Raw genomic sequence first — 17467 nt, forward strand, 5'->3', positions numbered from 1 at the left:
ACACAGGCACAGGCACACACTCCTACACAGACACAGACACACACTCCTACACAAACACAGATACAGACACAGGCACACACTGCTACACAGACACAGGCACAGGCACACACTCCTACACAGACACAGACACAGGCACAGGCACACACTCCTACACAAACACAGACACAGGCACAGGCACACACTCCTACACCAACACAGACACAGGCACAGGCACACACTCCTACACAAACACAGACACAGGCACAGGCACAAGCACACACTCCTACACAAACACAAACACAGACACACACTCCTACACAAACACAGACACAGACACAGGCACAGACACACACTCCTACACAAACACAGACACAGGCACAGGCACACACTCCTACACAAACACAGACACACACTCCTACACAAACACAGACACAGACACAGGCACAGACACACACTCCTACACAAACACAGACACAGGCACAGGCACACACTCCTACACAGACACAGACACACACTCCTACACAAACACAGATACAGGCACAGGCACACACTCCTACACAAACACAGACACAGGCACAGGCACACACTCCTACACAAACACAGACACAGGCACAGGCACACACTCCTACACAAACACAGACACAGGCACAGGCACACACTCCTACACAAACACAGGCACAGGCACAGGCACAAGCACACACTCCTACACAAACACAAACACAGACACACACTCCTACACAAACACAGACACAGACACAGGCACAGGCACACACTCCTACACAAACACAAACACAGGCACAGGCACACACTCCTACACAGACACAGGCACAGGCACACACTCCTTCACAGACACAGACACAGGCACACACTGCTACACAGACACAGGCACAGGAACACACTCCTACACAGACACAGACACAGGCACAGGCACACACTCCTACACAAACACAGACACAGGCACAGGCACACACTCCTACACAAACACAGACACAGGCACAGGCACACACTCCTACACAAACACAGACACAGGCACAGGCACAAGCACACACTCCTACACAAACACAAACACAGACACACACTCCTACACAAACACAGACACAGACACAGGCACAGGCACACACTCCTACACAAACACAAACACAGGCACAGGCACACACTCCTACACAAACACAGACACACACTCCTACACAAACACAGACACAGACACAGGCACAGACACACACTCCTACACAAACACAGACACAGGCACAGGCACACACTCCTACACAGACACAGACACACACTCCTACACAAACACAGACACAGGCACAGGCACACACTCCTACACAAACACAGACACAGGCACAGGCACACACTCCTACACAAACACAGACACAGGCACAGGCACACACTCCTACACAAACACATACACAGGCACAGGCACACACTCCTACACAAACACAGACACAGGCACACACTCCTACACAAACACAGACACAGGCACAGGCACACACTCCTACACAAACACAAACACAGACACACACTCCTACACAAACACAGACACAGACACAGGCACAGACACACACTCCTACACAAACACAGGCACAGGCACACACTCCTACACAGACACAGACACACACTCCTACACAAACACAGACACAGGAGCACAACAGAGGGGTTTCTCCTAGATAGATACAGAAAGAGGGTGTCTATTTCATTCTCTTTTATTTCTTCCTTCCCTTGTATTCTATCAACACTATCTCTGTTTCGCTCCCTTTTTTCCCCCATCGCCGCCTCGCTCTTTCTTTCCAGTCAGTGAGGGTTTGGTTGTAAAGGGCTTGGGTTTGCGTTGCGGACTGTTGGAATCTGTGACTGATGTCATGGGAGAGAGAGAGAGCTCTGAGCCCGTACACATACAGACACTGACTGACTGTCCTGTCTGTGGGGATACATGAGATGATGTTCAATTTCACCCTCTTTAACTCAGCCATTCCAGGCTGGAGAGCTGAGGATGGGGGGGACACGCCACGTTATTAACTTGGCTGGCTACACCATAGAGATGCCTTTCCTAACATTACCCATATGACTAGCCATTCCTTCATATGATACAGTGTTACCCATTATACCACTTGGCTTGTCTTGTTAGATATCTGAAGGCGGATTTGAGAGGAAGAGCAAGTATGGGAGGAAGAGAGTGAATGAGTGAGATGTCTGTGCGTTTCCATGTATGCTGTTTGCTTCCCTTATCGTGTCTCTGTTATGTCTCTCCTCTGTTCTAAACAGTGTCAACCTGAGTTTCTGCCTCTCTGCCAATGGGAAGTACCTACCAGACAACCTAGGTGAGCCGACTGTCCACATCTGGTCCAGATGACATACAATACCATATTACAAACTCTCAATTGCACACGAATATCAGATGTGCACACAACGTCGTGTATGTTGAATGACTTTGCTGATGCTTTGTATTGTATTGTGACAAAGATGTGAGGAGCAGTGTCAGGCTTCCAGAATCCCCATATCTGCTCTGATCCTTTTAATGATTTCAAATCAAAGCACTAGGCTCCTCTTTGTTCATACACAACCCCAGCAATTATTCCACTAATCAGCCCTCTATGCATATAGTTACTGTGCTAGGTGCCATATGGTAAAACAAACTACATAGTCTGGATTCTCTATTCGCTTGAGATTATGCAAGTTAGTTTTAATGTGATGGTGTGTAAAACAATAGCACATTCATGGTTGTGTGTATGTGTGTGCGTTCCAGGCTTCCTGGTAGAGGTGCAGTTGGACCATCTGAAACACATGCAGAAGGGAGGGGTGAAGAGGGCTCTGTTTGTAGACTCCCAGCAGGCAATGCTTCAGAGGAGTGTGAGAGTGCGGAGCGGAGAGCGTGTGTGTCACGAGACCAAGATCTACCTGAGGGTAAGTGCTCTACCCAAAATTACAACCAAGTAATTGCACCATTACCACAAAAATGGAAGAGGAAAGTGGAAGGGAAAAGGTAAGAACTGGTCTGTCGGCCCGGCATTAAAGACCATCATTGGTTAAAGAAAATTGTGATCAATAAAAAAGTATACCAGTTTCATTTAAGGACCAAATAATTGACAGCCGTGCCATATAGATTGCAAAATAGTTGGGAAGAGATTTTTGACGTACTGATTCCATGGCACATGGGCTCCCGTGTGGTGCAGCAGTCTAAGACACTGCGTCTCAGTGCTTGAGGTGTCACTACAGACCCCCTGGTTCGAATCAAGGCTGTATCACAATCGGCCGTGATTGGGAGTCCCTTAGGGCCGCACACAATTGGCCCAGCGTCGTCCGGGTTTGGCCGGTGTAGGCCGCCATTGTAAATAAGAATGTGTTTTTACCGGACTTGCCTAGTTAAATAAAGGTTAAATAAAAAATACAAATAAACATGGTTTTTGAACTGATATGCAAAACGATGCTAGATTCAAAACTTAGAATTTTTCAATGTAAATTATTATACAGAATTCTTGCAACCAACATAATGTAATTTATATGGGAGAGACAACCTTCCCAGCTCTGTAGATTTTTGCTGCGAAGAGGCAGAATCACTAGATCACTTGTTTTGGTACTGTCCGTATGTAGCTTGTTTTTGGTCACAGATAACACTACTGGGCGAACTGAAAAGTCACAGTCAATCGATCAATAATATTATAATACTTTTAGCAACAATGTTTATTTTCAATTTACAATCTGTAGAAACTATGAGAATAGGAAGGTTCAGAACTTTTGTGAAGAAAAAGTTGTGTTTACTTGATAGCTACCTACACAAATAGCTAGCTAGATATATCATTGTGTTTACTTGATAGCTACCTACACAAATAGCTAGCTAGAACAAGGTGTTAATAAGATAACATCTTTTTAATGAATTTAATGCACCATTGAAAAATATATGGCAGATAGAAAGCCAATATGGATGGTGTTAAGAGATAGATGGGAGGGGTTGAATGGAGCTGACGGTTGGGACTAATAACAGCAAGATAACTCATGTAAAACATACTGTGTCCTCAAAACCTATATATATACATTTTGGAAAGAGCACAGTTTGAAATATATGGCAAATAGAAATCAAACTGGATGGACATCAGAAATATATGGGAGAGGTTGAGGGTAGAGGAAGGACAAGAGTTAAAAACAAACAAAATCAAACTATTGTAAAGTAGACTGTGTCCATAAAATATATGTACTATGTGTGTAGTATGTATGTAGTATGTATAAGCTGGAAATACAGGCCTAAGCGTTGTTGTTCACTAGTTTGCTCCAATTGGGTGAGGGGTGGTAGGGTTGGAGGGTAATAAAGAAAATAAAAAGAAAAGAAAATATGTATTTATATGTATGTATATGTATATACATATATATTTGCAAAAATATATATGTGGGATTGGAAGTGATGCGGACAATTACATTGATGGAAGCTACAATCTATCTGCAATATTAAAGCTGATCTAACCCCTAAAAAACACACAAAAAATACAAAATAATAATAACAATGATTTAAAAAATGTTTTAAATAAAGTCTCGGCCCCACGGACACAGACACACTCACTCGCTCGCTCGCTCACTCACTCACTCACTCACTCACTCACTCACTCACTCACTCACTCACTCACTCACTCACTCACTCACTCACTCACTCACTCACTCACTCACTCACTCACTCACTCACTCACTCACTCACTCACTCTGATAAACCCTCTCTATCTCTCTGTCTCTCTCCATCTGTCTCTTTCTCTTTCTCTCTGTCTCTCTATCTGTCTCTGTATCTGTCTCCATCGCTCTCTATCTGTCTCTCTATCTGTCTCACTCTCTCTGTCTATCTCTCTCTCTATCTATCTCTCTCTCTATCTATCGCTCTCTCTCTGTCTCTATCTGTCTCTCTCTCTGTCTCTATGTCTCTATCTGTCTCTCTATCTGTGTCTATGTCTCTATCTGTCTCTGTATATGTCTCTGTTTCTGTCTGTCTCTCTCTGTCTCTCTATCTGTCTCTATCTGTCTCTGTCTCGCTCTGTCTCTCTCTGTGTCTCTCTCTCTGTCTATCTATCGCTCTCTCTCTGTCTCTCTCTGTCTCTCTGTCTATCTATCTGTCTATCTATCTGCCTCTGTCTCTGTCTCTCTATTTGACTGCAGGATGACAAGGAGTTCAGAGATAAGCTCTCCTCCATCTACATCTCCCTCAACTTCAGTCTGGATCCTCAGGCAGCGTTTGACTCCCACGGCCTCAGACCCATCCTTAACTACAAGACCACCGAGCTCATCGAGCAGAAGGTACTTCAATACACCCCCCCCCCCTGTCTAACTATGACCGCCCCAGCCCTTAGCACCCCCACAGCACTGCTGACCCCCAGCACCACTGACCCCCAGCACAACAACCCCACAGCACCACTGACCCCCAGCCATCACCCCCCGCAGCACTCCTGACCTCCAGCAGACCCTCCCGCCCTTCTGTCTGACCCCCAGCGCAGCACTCCAACCCTGGAGGACTCCTCTGAGTCAACAGCCCCTGTATCTCTGGTGGTGGAGCACTGCACATGTTTTAATGAACAAGACTTAGTGAAGACGTGGCTGGAAATCCATTCACTCACTCAGAGGTGATGGTAATGTTTTCACCTTGACCAGACCTCCCCCTTCCTTCCCTCTCCCCCACACACACCCTCGGAACGACTCAGGCTGCTCTCCTTGTTGATTTCCAAACCGCTCTGCTGGGAAGGGGTCCAGAGGGTCTGGAAAGCAGTTTTCAACAGAAGAAATTTGAGGCATGTGCACACTATGGTGGAGAGAGAGTTAGAGTTTGACTGCCCCTCCAGGAATAGCAGCTTTCAGCCCAGCTAGGCGGTGTAACGGTTGATACAGTAAGTCATGTTCTGACTGAGGGGTGCACAGTCAGACACACAGGGTTAATAGATATAGATAATAGATAATAGATTCTGGGTAGGGCCAATGCGGTGCTTCGCTCGCAGCACACAGGCCATGTGCCATCTGGTGTAGATTTGTCTGAATTTTTCCAGTTTTCTCCTGGCAGGCAAAGAGAGGGAGAAAGACGTGAGCAGGGCTCAACGTGTGGGCTGCCTGCCTTCAGCTGTGGCATGCTGGACCATATGACACAAATGTGGACACTGACTCAAGTAACAAATTTGATGACCTGAGTCTCAACTTAATAGAAAATAAAATAACTTAAGACTGATGACTTGAAATGATCTGTCTGGGTTTTGAACGTTTTGTGGCACAGAGTCTCCGTGGATTACTTTCCACGCAGCCAGACACAGTAACCGCAGCCTCTCTCTCTCCCTCTGCATTTCTCCCTCTCTCCCTCTGAGCAGGGCAGGACTGAGCCCTGTCATTGGTGTCTCCTTGTTGTATCAAAGCTGCCGGGGCCTCATCAGATCTGCTGTGTTGTACTTACACTACATCTAAATACTCAACTCTAAAAATGATGTTGTAGTACTGAAACTGAACTTCAGAGTGGGGCTTGAATAACCCATGTGTGTCTATGATGTATGTGGGGGTTAGTAGTGTAAAGCTGCTGACATATTTCTTTAATCATGGATACCCATTGTGAATGTAACACCGTGTAGGGGGTGATTACTGACTACCGTCTGGATTGAATCACATGCACCATGCTTTATTATGGATTTCACTATATGGCATCGTATGTACTGGGCTGGCAGTTGTGGTTTACCCCGGTTCTCACACCCTCTGGTTGCCGAGTGAGAGCTCACTGATGCCTCTGTGTAGTTTCAGAGTTTCTCTGTAATGTGCTCCACATGTTGCCGTGAAGCCGAGGCACTGTCAGTTGATATTTCTTAGCTTCAGCGAGGATAGGAACCTGTAACTCTTTCTCCGACTGTGGGCCATGCAGCACTCACTGAGGGAGGGGGCAGAGTGAGCTGGAGGTTACTATGGTTACCCTGCTTTCCCTTAATTCAAACCCCTGGCTGTGTAATGACAGGGGAGGCACTGAGCTCTTTCTAATCTCGCTCAACTTATATTTATTATCCTCATTGTCAACTAAAGCATCATGATCATCACTCTGTGATGGAATCACACAGGGAGACCATTACCTACGCTAAGCCTGCTACACACACACATGTTCAGTGGTTATTGCACCCTTTCCTGCTTAGTTCATGTCTTTCTGGTCATTCTACCGTAGCGTCTAGGCCTCAAGATCACCCTGGCCTAAAGTGAGTGTTTTTTCGGCTGTCGAGAACACAAACATTTTTCTAGAGGCAAGCTGAAGTTTGGAGCCGAATCAGACACGCACTGCAAACAAGGAGGAGGATCGACTACTGGACGAGTTGTGGTGAATAGTGTACAGTGGTTTTATTGTCAAAGATGCACTAATACCGCTTGGGAATGTCTAGAGGCAGGATTGTCCATGTAGAAGGTACAGAAATGAGTTGAGGTGGTGCAGAGTTCTTCTGACCTGTCTCTGCACCGCTGTGTCACAGACTAAAGCACAGACTGTGTTGGCGGTTTGAGATCCCCACCAGGTACAGCCTGTGACTGGCTGTCCAGGTCATATGACTCTAGCCAGGGGAGAGTGTTCTGGAAGGGCCCAACGTAGTAGCCAGGACCAGAGGTGTGAAACTGGGGGATGGTAGTCACTGCTGAGCTGGAGGGTTTCCCTCCAAATATTGTGCCTCTGTGTCCCAGGCCAGAGAGAGGGTTTAAAAGAGGGGTTTTGATCACACAGTCAGATGTGATCTTGAGCTTCTCCTGCCTTCTTATTGAGCCATTTCCCTCAAAATGGAAGTGAAGTCAGACACAGGGCTTAATTAGTGTTATTTGTGTCATCACACAGTCATACAGTCTATAGAGAGGACTGTTAACAGGATTATTACAGGTGTCTGGTCTTTAGTGATGACTCTCTACTCGTGGGCGGTTGAGGGTTGGACTGGAATATATTCCTCCATGTCCCGTCCCGCTACAGTCACTCTATTGTATGTTTACCATCAAAGCAAAGTGTGTCTAATTCTCTGTGTGAATTCTAATTGAAAGAAGTGTAGGGTTAATTTTAAAGGGGTGATCTACTGTGTGATCATGTATAAGCTCTGTCACCGTTTAATGTGTTCGTCTCATCTTCTTCCCTCCTTTAGGCCCAGATTCTGCTGGACTGTGGAGAAGACAACATCTGTGTTCCCGACTTAAAGCTGGCGGTGCACGGGTGAGTTAGTCCCTTCATTTCCTTCTCTATAAGTCCTAGACCATACACGGCTCAGGACATCCACTGGATCAGGAGAATATAGCTATGTATGGTCAACTGTGAGCCAGGTTGTAGTGAGTGAACTCTTCACCCCACTATGCAGATGAGTCGGCCTTGTTGTTGTTTTGATCTGATGGGTAAGTAAAGCTGTGTCGTACTCCACCCGTTTGTTTAGTTTAGCCAGTCTGTTAATAGCCCTACAATGCTCCACTAGCAGAGGATACTACTTTGCTTTGAAAACAGGAAGGAGTGCTGGTCTACAGGGACAGGGATTGGCTGTCAAGCTGGTGGGGGGGAAAAAGACAGGTGCGATGGAACAGATTTGTTGGAACGTATGGTAACTGGGGAGGGAGTTGTAGGTGTGCCAACCAGTACCAGCCTCCCTCTCGAATCGTTTGAAGTAGTATTCAGAGTATCGACACACTTTGATCTGTGGGCATTTTGACCCCCCCCCCCCTCTCTTGCTCTCTTTCTGACCTATCATTTTTGTAACGGTTGTCTTCCTCTTCTGATGAGGAATAGGAAGGATCAGACCAATATGCAGCGTGGTAAGTGTTCGTAATTTTAATCAATAGCAAAACAAAACAGTTCCGTCTGGTAAACTACATACAAAGACAGAAAACAACTACCCACCAATCATAGTGGGAAAGCAGGCTGCCTAAGTATGGTTCTCAATCAAGAGACAACGATTGACAGCTGCCTCTGATTGGGAACCATACCAGGCCAAAAGCAGAAATACAAAACACAGAACAAAAACATAGAATGCCCACCCCAGGCCCTGACCAAACTTAAACAAAGACCTAAAAAAGAACTAAGGTCAGGACGTGACAATATTGATTTCTATATTTGTTTGCGCTTTCAATTCGTCATTGGTCTTCTATCACATAAACAAGTCCATTTAAGTAATTATGAGTTTTCATAAAAATGTAATCAAATTTGATTGGTCACGTACACATATTTAGCAGATGTTATTGCAGGTGTAGTGAAATGCTTGTGTTCCTAGCTCCAACAGTGCAGTAATATCTAACTATTCACAACAATACATACAAATATAAAAGTAAAATAATGGAATTAAGAAAAATATAAATATTAGGATGAGCAATATCAGAGTGGCATTGAAAAAAATACAGTAGAATAGAATACAGTATATACAAATGAATGAGTAAAGCAGTATGTAAACATTATTCAACTGTCTATTAAAGTGACCAGTGATTCCATGTTTATGTATATAAGGCAGCAGCCTCTAAGGTGCAGGGTTGAGTAAGCAGGTGATAGCCGGCTAGTGATGGCTATTTAACAGTCTGATGGCCTTGAGATAGAAGCTGTTTTTCAGTCTCTCAGTCCCAGCTTTGATGCACCTGTACTGACCTTGCCTTCTGGATGATAGCAGGGTGAACAGGCAGTGGCTCGGGTGGTTGATGTCCTGTGACATCAGGTGATGTAGGTGTCCTGGAGGGCAGGCAGTGTGCCTCCGGTGATGTGTTGGGCAGATGACACCATCCACTGGAGAGCCCTGTGTTGGGCAGATGACACCATCCACTGGAGAGCCCTGTGTTGGGCAGATGACACCACCCACTGGAGAGCCCTGTGTTGGGCAGATGACACCACCCACTGGAGAGCCCTGTGTTGGGCAGATGACACCACCCACTGGAGAGCCCTGTGTTGGGCAGATGACACCATCCACTGGAGAGCCCTGTGTTGGGCAGACGACACCACCCACTGGAGAGCCCTGTGTTGGGCAGATGACACCACCCACTGGAGAGCCCTGTGTTGGGCAGATGACACCATCCACTGGAGAGCCCTGTGTTGGGCAGACGACACCACCCACTGGAGAGCCCTGTGTTGGGCAGACGACACCACCCACTGGAGAGCCCTGTGTTGGGCAGACGACACCACCCACTGGAGAGCCCTGTGTTGGGCAGACGACACCACCCACTGGAGAGCCCTGTGTTGGGCAGACGACACCACCCACTGGAGAGCCCTGTGTTGGGCAGACGACACCACCCACTGGAGAGCCCTGTGTTGGGCAGACGACACCACCCACTGGAGAGCCCTGTGTTGGGCAGACGACACCACCCACTGGAGAGCCCTGTGTTGGGCAGACGACACCACCCACTGGAGAGCCCTGTGTTGGGCAGACGACACCACCCACTGGAGAGCCCTGCGGTTGTGGCAGTGCAGTTGCCGTACCAGGCGGTGATACAGCCCGACAGGATGCTCTCAATTGTGCATCTATAAAAGTTTGTGAGGGTTTTAGGGGCCAAGCCAAATTTCTTCAGCCTCCTGAGGTTGAAGAGGTGCTGTTGCGCCTTCTTCACCACACTGTCTGTGTGGGGGGACCATTTCAGATCGTCAGTGATGTGTACGCAGAGGAACTTGAAGCTTTTCACCTTCTCCACTGCGGTCCCGTCAATGTGGATAGGGGCATGCTCCCTCTGCTGTTTCCTGAAGTCCATGATCAGTTCCTTCGTTTTGTTGACGTTGATGGAGAGGTTATTTTCCTGGCACCAGTCCGCCAGGGCCCTCACCTCCTCCCATTGTTGGTAATCAGGCCTACTGCTGTTGTGTCGTCTGCAAACTTGATGATTGAGTTGGAGACATGCATGGCCACGCAGTCATGGGTGAACAGGGAGTACAGGAGGGGGCTGAGCACACACCCTTGTGGGGCCCCTGTGTTGAGGATCAGTAGAGTGGAGGTGTTGTTTCCTACCTTCACCACCTGGGGGCGGCCTGTCAGGAAGTTGCATAGGGCGGGGTTCAGACCCAGAGCCCTGAGTTTGATGATGAGCTTGGAGGCCACTATGGTGTTGAAGGCTGAGCTATAGTCAATGAACAGCATTCTTACATAGGTATTCCTCTTGTCCAGATGGGTTAGGGCAGTGTGCAGTCCAATGGCGATTGCATTGTCTGCGGTTCTATTGGGGCGGTAAGTAAATTGAAGTGGGTCTAGAGTGTCATGTAAGGTAGAGGTGATATGATCCTTAACTAGCCTCTCATGGCACTTCATGATGACAGAAGTGAGTGCTACAGGGCGATAGTGAGTTCAGTTGAGGAAAATCATAATGCATTAACTGTCTTTGGCAGTTAGATGATAGTGCTGCATTTATTTCAATACTTTGTATAATAGTAGCTTGGGGCAAAGGGTCAATTATGAAATTCCCAGCAATGTATCCGAGACATATCCTTCATTCCTGTAGTTGATATTTCTACTGTTTTCCTGCCAAGGCACACAACCTGTTCCACAAGGGGAAAGGTTTTTGTTTTTTATGGGTTCTTTCAATGTTAGCCCTTTGTTTTCTTTAAAGGGAAAATCCACTCAAACTATTTAGGAATTTTTTTCATTAGTCCACTTGATACAGTCCCAAACTGTTTTGTATGTCAGCAGTCAAGTTTTCAAGATATTGGACTTTCAAGAAGTGTCCCTGGCTGTTGGAGTCTGACTAGGCTGGCTGGCTGTTTTAGTCTAACTTGGCTGGCTGTAGGAGGCTGGCTGTAGGAGGCTGGCTGGCTGGCTGTAGGAGGCTGTTTGGCTGTAGGAGGCTGACTAGGCTGGCTGTAGGAGGCTGACTAGGCTGGCTGTAGGAGGCTGACTAGGCTGGCTGTAGGAGTCTGACTAGGCTGGCTGACTATAGGATCAAATCAAATGTATTTATATAGCCCTTCGTACATCAGCTGATATCTCAAAGTGCTGTACAGAAACCCAGTCTAAAACCCCAAACAGCAAGCAATGCAGGTGTAGAAGCACGGTGGCTAGGAAAAACTCCCTAGAAAGGCCGAAACCTAGGAAGAAACCTAGACAGGAACCAGGCTATGAGGGGTGGCCAGTCCTCTTCTGGCTGTGCCGGGTGGAGATTATAACAGAACATGGCCAAGATGTTCAAATGTTCATAAATGACCAGCATGGTCAAATAATAATAATCACAGTAGTTGTCGAGGGTGCAGCAAGTCAGCACCTCAGGAGTAAATGTCAGTTGGCTTTTCAGAGCCGATCATTAAGAGTATCTCTACCATTCCTGCTGTCTCTAGAGAGTTGAAAACAGCAGGTCTGGGTCAGGTAGCACGTCCGGTGAACAGGTCAGGATTCCATAGCCGCAGGCAGAACAGTTGAAACTGGAGCAGCAGCACGGAGTAGGAGGCTGACTAGGCTGGCTGTAGGAGGCTGACTAGCCTGTCTGGCTGTAGGAGGCTGACTAGGCTGTCTGGCTGTAGGAGGCTGACTAGGCTGTCTGGCTGTAGGAGGCTGACTAGGTTGTCTGGCTGTAGGAGGCTGACTAGGTTGTCTGGCTGTAGGAGGCTGACTAGGTTGTCTGGCTGTAGGAGGCTGACTAGCCTGTCTGGCTGTAGGAGGCTGACTAGGCTGTCTGGCTGTAGGAGGCTGACTAGGCTGTCTGGCTGTAGGAGGCTGACTAGCCTGTCTGGCTGTAGGAGGCTGACTAGCCTGTCTGGCTGTAGGAGGCTGACTAGGCTGTCTGGCTGTAGGAGGCTGACTAGCCTGTCTGGCTGTAGGAGGCTGACTAGGCTGTCTGGCTGTAGGAGGCTGACTAGGCTGTCTGACTGTAGGAGGCTGACTAGGCTGTCTGACTGTAGGAGGCTGACTAGGCTATCTGACTGTAGGAGGCTGACTAGGCTATCTGACTGTAGGAGGCTGACTAGGCTATCTGACTGTAGGAGGCTGACTAGGCTATCTGACTGTGTAGGAGGCTGACTAGGCTATCTGACTGTAGGAGGCTGACTAGGCTATCTGACTGTAGGAGGCTGACTAGGCTATCTGACTGTAGGAGGCTGACTAGGCTATCTGACTGTAGGAGGCTGACTAGGCTATCTGACTGTAGGAGGCTGACTAGGCTATCTGACTGTAGGAGGCTGACTAGGCTATCTGACTGTAGGAGGCTGACTAGGCTATCTGACTGTAGGAGGCTGACTAGGCTATCTGACTATAGGAGGCTGACTAGGCTATCTGACTATAGGAGGCTGACTAGGCTATCTGACTGTAGGAGGCTGACTAGGCTATCTGACTGTAGTAGGCTGGCTGGCTGTAGGAGGCTGACTAGGCTGTCTGGCTGTAGGAGGCTGACTAGGCTGTCTGGATGTAGGAGGCTGACTAGGCTGTCTGGATGTAGGAGGCTGACTAGGCTGTCTGGCAGTAGGAGGCTGACTAGGCTGTCTGGCTGTAGGAGGCTGACTAGGATGTCTGGCTGTAGGAGGCTAACTAGGCTGTCTGGCTGTAGGAGGCTGACTAGGCTGTCTGACTGTAGGATGCTGACCAGGCTGACTAGGCTGGCTGACTGTAGGAGGCTGACTAGGCTGGCTGACTGTAGGAGGCTGGCTGGCTGTAGGAGGCTGGCTGGCTGTAGGAGGCTGACTAGGCTGGCTGACTGTAGGAGGCTGACTAGGCTGGCTGGCTGTAGGAGGCTGGCTGGCTGTAGGAGGCTGACTAGGCTGTCTGACTGTAGGAGGCTGACTAGGCTGTTTGACTGTAGGAGGCTGACTAGGCTGGCTGGCTGTAGGAGGCTGACTAGGCTGTCTGACTGTAGGAGGCTGACTAGACTGGCTGTAGGACTAGGCTGGCTGACTGACTGGCCGGCAGAAGATCAGTGTTTGAAATATGGTCCATGTTGCTTCCTCTCTGCCTGGTTTTATGAGTTCAGCTGTAATTAGAAGCGTCTGTGTGGCCCTTGTATGGTTTTCCTTTCTCATTGTGTTCAGAGAGGGAGAGAGCTGGAGGGAGAGATCGAGGGGAAGGGGGAGATGTTTTAAAGTCCTAGTCTGTGCTCTATCGCATGTATGACTTTACTGCTACATTGGAAACGTTTTGTGTGAGGGGGATGCAGGGGGAGGGAAGGGGGTCAGGGGAAGGGGGAGGGAATTTCCTGAGATGAATCTATGTGCTTTGGGCTGTGTCCCGTTCTGAATCCCGGCTCTAAATCAGCCTGATATGTAGAGCAGAAAGCCTGAACAGGGAAGAGGAAGAGAAAGCACAAAGTATCAGGCTGTAGCAACAAAACATGTTAGTGGCCAGACTGCTATTGCCAACTACTATCTGAACTGTACACAAAGCTTTAACAGTTCTCTCTCCCACCTCTCTGTGCTTATTTACCCTCAGAGACCCGACACCTCTTGACCTGACCTCTGACCCTATTAGTAATCCATTTCTGGTTTTGTTGGTCCATCAGGGACAGGAAGGAAGTGTACCTAGGTGACGACAACTTGCTGACCTTGACTTTCAACGCGCGGAACGAGGGTGAAGGTGGGGCCTATGAGGCTGAACTGTATGTGGTGTTACCTCCTGAATCAGACTACAGCGGTATAGCTCGCAATAACGAGGTGAGAGCAAATACTAAACATTCAGCTCACCCCAGCATTTCTATTAGATATGGAGGCTCCCAGTCTATTGGCTTATAAGACTTACAATGATAGATTTATTGGGAGGACTGTTATGGAAGTTATGAAAACTTTAAGTGGAACCAAATGTTCTTGAGTTATGAAACGTTTTATAATGTTGCTGACTGCTGCCATCTTTAACATGTCATCTTGCAAAATAGATTTGAGCTAATTGAGAGCAGCCTATTTACATAAGGATGAAATCATAAAATGAGTCTATAGATTATAAATATCTTTCTTATCTATTGTGTTCTAATTTCAAAATATTTTCTCTTCTTTCTCACCCAGAGTCTGACCCAGCTGACCTGTAGCTACGAGGCTGAGAACCAGACCCGCTACCTCAGCTGTGACCTGGGCAATCCCATGAAGTCTGGCACCAGCGTAAGTCAAGGATCTAGGTTCTGCTCGCCCTTTCTGAAAGTGTTGTTTATGAGTAGGGCCAGGAGTATTTTCTGGTTAGGTCACATGGGTGGAAAACAGGAGCAGTTCTGGCTCTTGAAGTGAAAACATTGTTGATGTTTCAGCCATCTTGGTCTCAATCAGAATGAGGTCACATGGACCTAAAAAGAAACTCCCGCTCTGGTCCTACTCAAGACCTTTCTGAAGCGCATTGATTATGAATAGGGCGACCAGGTTTTCCTGATTATGTCACATGGTCCTGGCCCTACTCATAAGCAATATCCTTCATTGGTTCTGATGAGTTGTGATGACCAGTGGAATAGTGCGCTAGCCCTCTGAGATTTGTTTAGGGGGGAAAACAGTCATCGGAGCTATGCAGAGAATCACTTTTTTCTCTTGTGTGAAGGAAGGGATTGTGTTGTGCTATCGAGGGGTTGGTAGAGAATTGGACAGGAAAGACTTTGTCATGTTACATCAGTATTCAGAGAGGAAGTCCCTGTCCGGTTAGCAGGAAGCTGGTCTACTTCCCTGCTGAGCAGAGGTTCCCTCCTAATGACCTGCTGGCCGTGGGCAGGTTGTTGCTGTGGGTTTGTAGTGTGTCTGACTCCAGAGGAAGACTGTAAAGTGGACGTTGGTGGAGAGGTTTTTCTGATAAAATGGTTTTATTTCAAGTGTAAACTAAAGTTGAAAAACTTTAGTATGCAACAAATACATAGTGTATATATAGATCCTGCCATTGTAATACTCATTGTGTGTGCTGATTATACCTAGGCTAGTTTGTCCCTGGAGTGGATTAGTGATAATTCATAATTGCATATATACAGACAGATGATATGGATTAATATATTCATTGAGCCAGGGAGAAACCAGCATTTTTATGAGCAGTATTTTCATTGCACACACACACACACACACACACACACACACACACACACACACACACACACACACACACACACACACACACACACACACAGTTAAATAGTAAAAGCTTTAACCTTGCTGGTCTCCTGATTGCAATTACTGTGCTGTATGTGCGTGTGGTTTGGATGGAAAATAAAAGTGGCATGACATTCCAATAGAGAGAAGGGCAGCAGAACAGAATGCTGTAACCAGGAACTCCCAGACCTGCAGGCCCAGGTGTATTACAGCTGTATACCACCCAGACAGACAGGCAGATAGGCAGAGAGTACTGATTGATTGACCTCTGAACAGAACAGAATTGGGAGGAGAGAAGACGAGAGGCAAGGCCAGTTAGCCTGGTGGGAACTGCCCCCCCCCCCCAGGATTTGCTGTAGTCTGCTCACTGTCTCTGTACTGTATGTGTAAAAAATATTAACCAAACAGTTACATCATGTTGGGGCTGTAGTCCTTGACCACGTTGCTTCTCATCTGCAGCTGTGGGCAGGCCTGCGTTTCACTGTGCCACGACTGAAGGACACACGCAAGACGGTTCAGTTTGAGCTGCAGATCCGCAGGTATGACTCACAGTTACCTCTCCTCTCTAAGCATATGTTTGAACTGGGACTATAACTGGACATGTGTTTGTGTCATTGACAAAATAATTGAAGGCTAAACTTTCCAAGGCGCTCTTACCAGACAGTTGCTGATAGGTGTGTGTATTCTGTACTTCACCACCCTCTCTCTCTCCCTCTTTCCACAGTAAAAATGAGAATAATTCCCACAGTGAGGTGGTGCCCTACAAACTGGAGGTGGTTGTCCAGGCCAATGTTATTTTACAGGGGTGAGTTCAGAGGGAAGTCTGGCGGTTGGAAGAAACTCTGTCAGTGTTAGAAAACCTTTTGGAACTCCATAGAAGTGCTATTCTTTAACCCCCCAAACACATACACACAGTCACTCACTCTCTCGCTGCTATCTCCTTCTCTCTGCTCTCTCTCTTTTTGAAGTGTCTCCCGGCCAGACAAGGTCTTCTTCCCTCCCCTCAACTGGAAGGTCTCCAAGACCCCCCAGGAGGAGCAGGACATTGGGCCTGTAATCCAACACGTCTATGAAGTAAGGAGCCAGAGGGTTGGGGTCGGGCAGGTTAGGATTAGGATTATGGTGGGAAGATCCAATGGAACATTCAATGCATAGAAAAAGGGAAGTGCATCATGGACATTCTCTTTTTTCAATGTAAGCAGCCAGAGGCCCTCCAGGAGGCTAGCTGCTAGCCGTCTGGACAGGCAGAGTCATCGGGATGTAGCACAGGGTTCTATACAGAAGACACTGACCTTTAGCAGGTCTGTAGTAGCAGGTAGTACTTCCCAGACAGTGGCCTTTGTGTAGAAGCACACCAGACAGACACTACTTCCTGGAGAAGCTGAGAAGCACACCAGACAGACACTACTTCCTGGAGAAGCTGAGAAGCACACCAGACGGACACTACTTCCTGGAGAAGCTGAGAAGCACACCAGACGGACACTACTTCCTGGGGAAGCAGAAAAGCACACCAGACCGACACTACTTCCTGGGGAAGCAGAGAAGCACACCAGATGGACACTACTT

The 17467-nt window shown here is 47.5% G+C and overlaps 1 protein-coding gene across 1 annotated transcript in view; it reads left to right on the top strand.

The window, feature by feature from the left end:
* Window positions 1-17467, top strand: part of LOC115132406 (integrin alpha-5-like) — an 89903-nt gene that overhangs the window by 48420 nt on the left and 24016 nt on the right. Inside the window, exons 16-24 of the mRNA XM_029665020.2 lie at window positions 2242-2297; window positions 2723-2880; window positions 5110-5247; window positions 8076-8143; window positions 14356-14506; window positions 14852-14944; window positions 16361-16440; window positions 16626-16706; window positions 16870-16975. Of these exons, the coding sequence (XP_029520880.1) occupies window positions 2242-2297; window positions 2723-2880; window positions 5110-5247; window positions 8076-8143; window positions 14356-14506; window positions 14852-14944; window positions 16361-16440; window positions 16626-16706; window positions 16870-16975 (931 nt within the window). The remainder of the gene's footprint in view (window positions 1-2241; window positions 2298-2722; window positions 2881-5109; window positions 5248-8075; window positions 8144-14355; window positions 14507-14851; window positions 14945-16360; window positions 16441-16625; window positions 16707-16869; window positions 16976-17467) is intronic.

Source organism: Oncorhynchus nerka, linkage group LG7, assembly GCF_034236695.1.
Source record: "Oncorhynchus nerka isolate Pitt River linkage group LG7, Oner_Uvic_2.0, whole genome shotgun sequence".
Lineage (NCBI taxonomy): Eukaryota > Metazoa > Chordata > Actinopteri > Salmoniformes > Salmonidae > Oncorhynchus > Oncorhynchus nerka.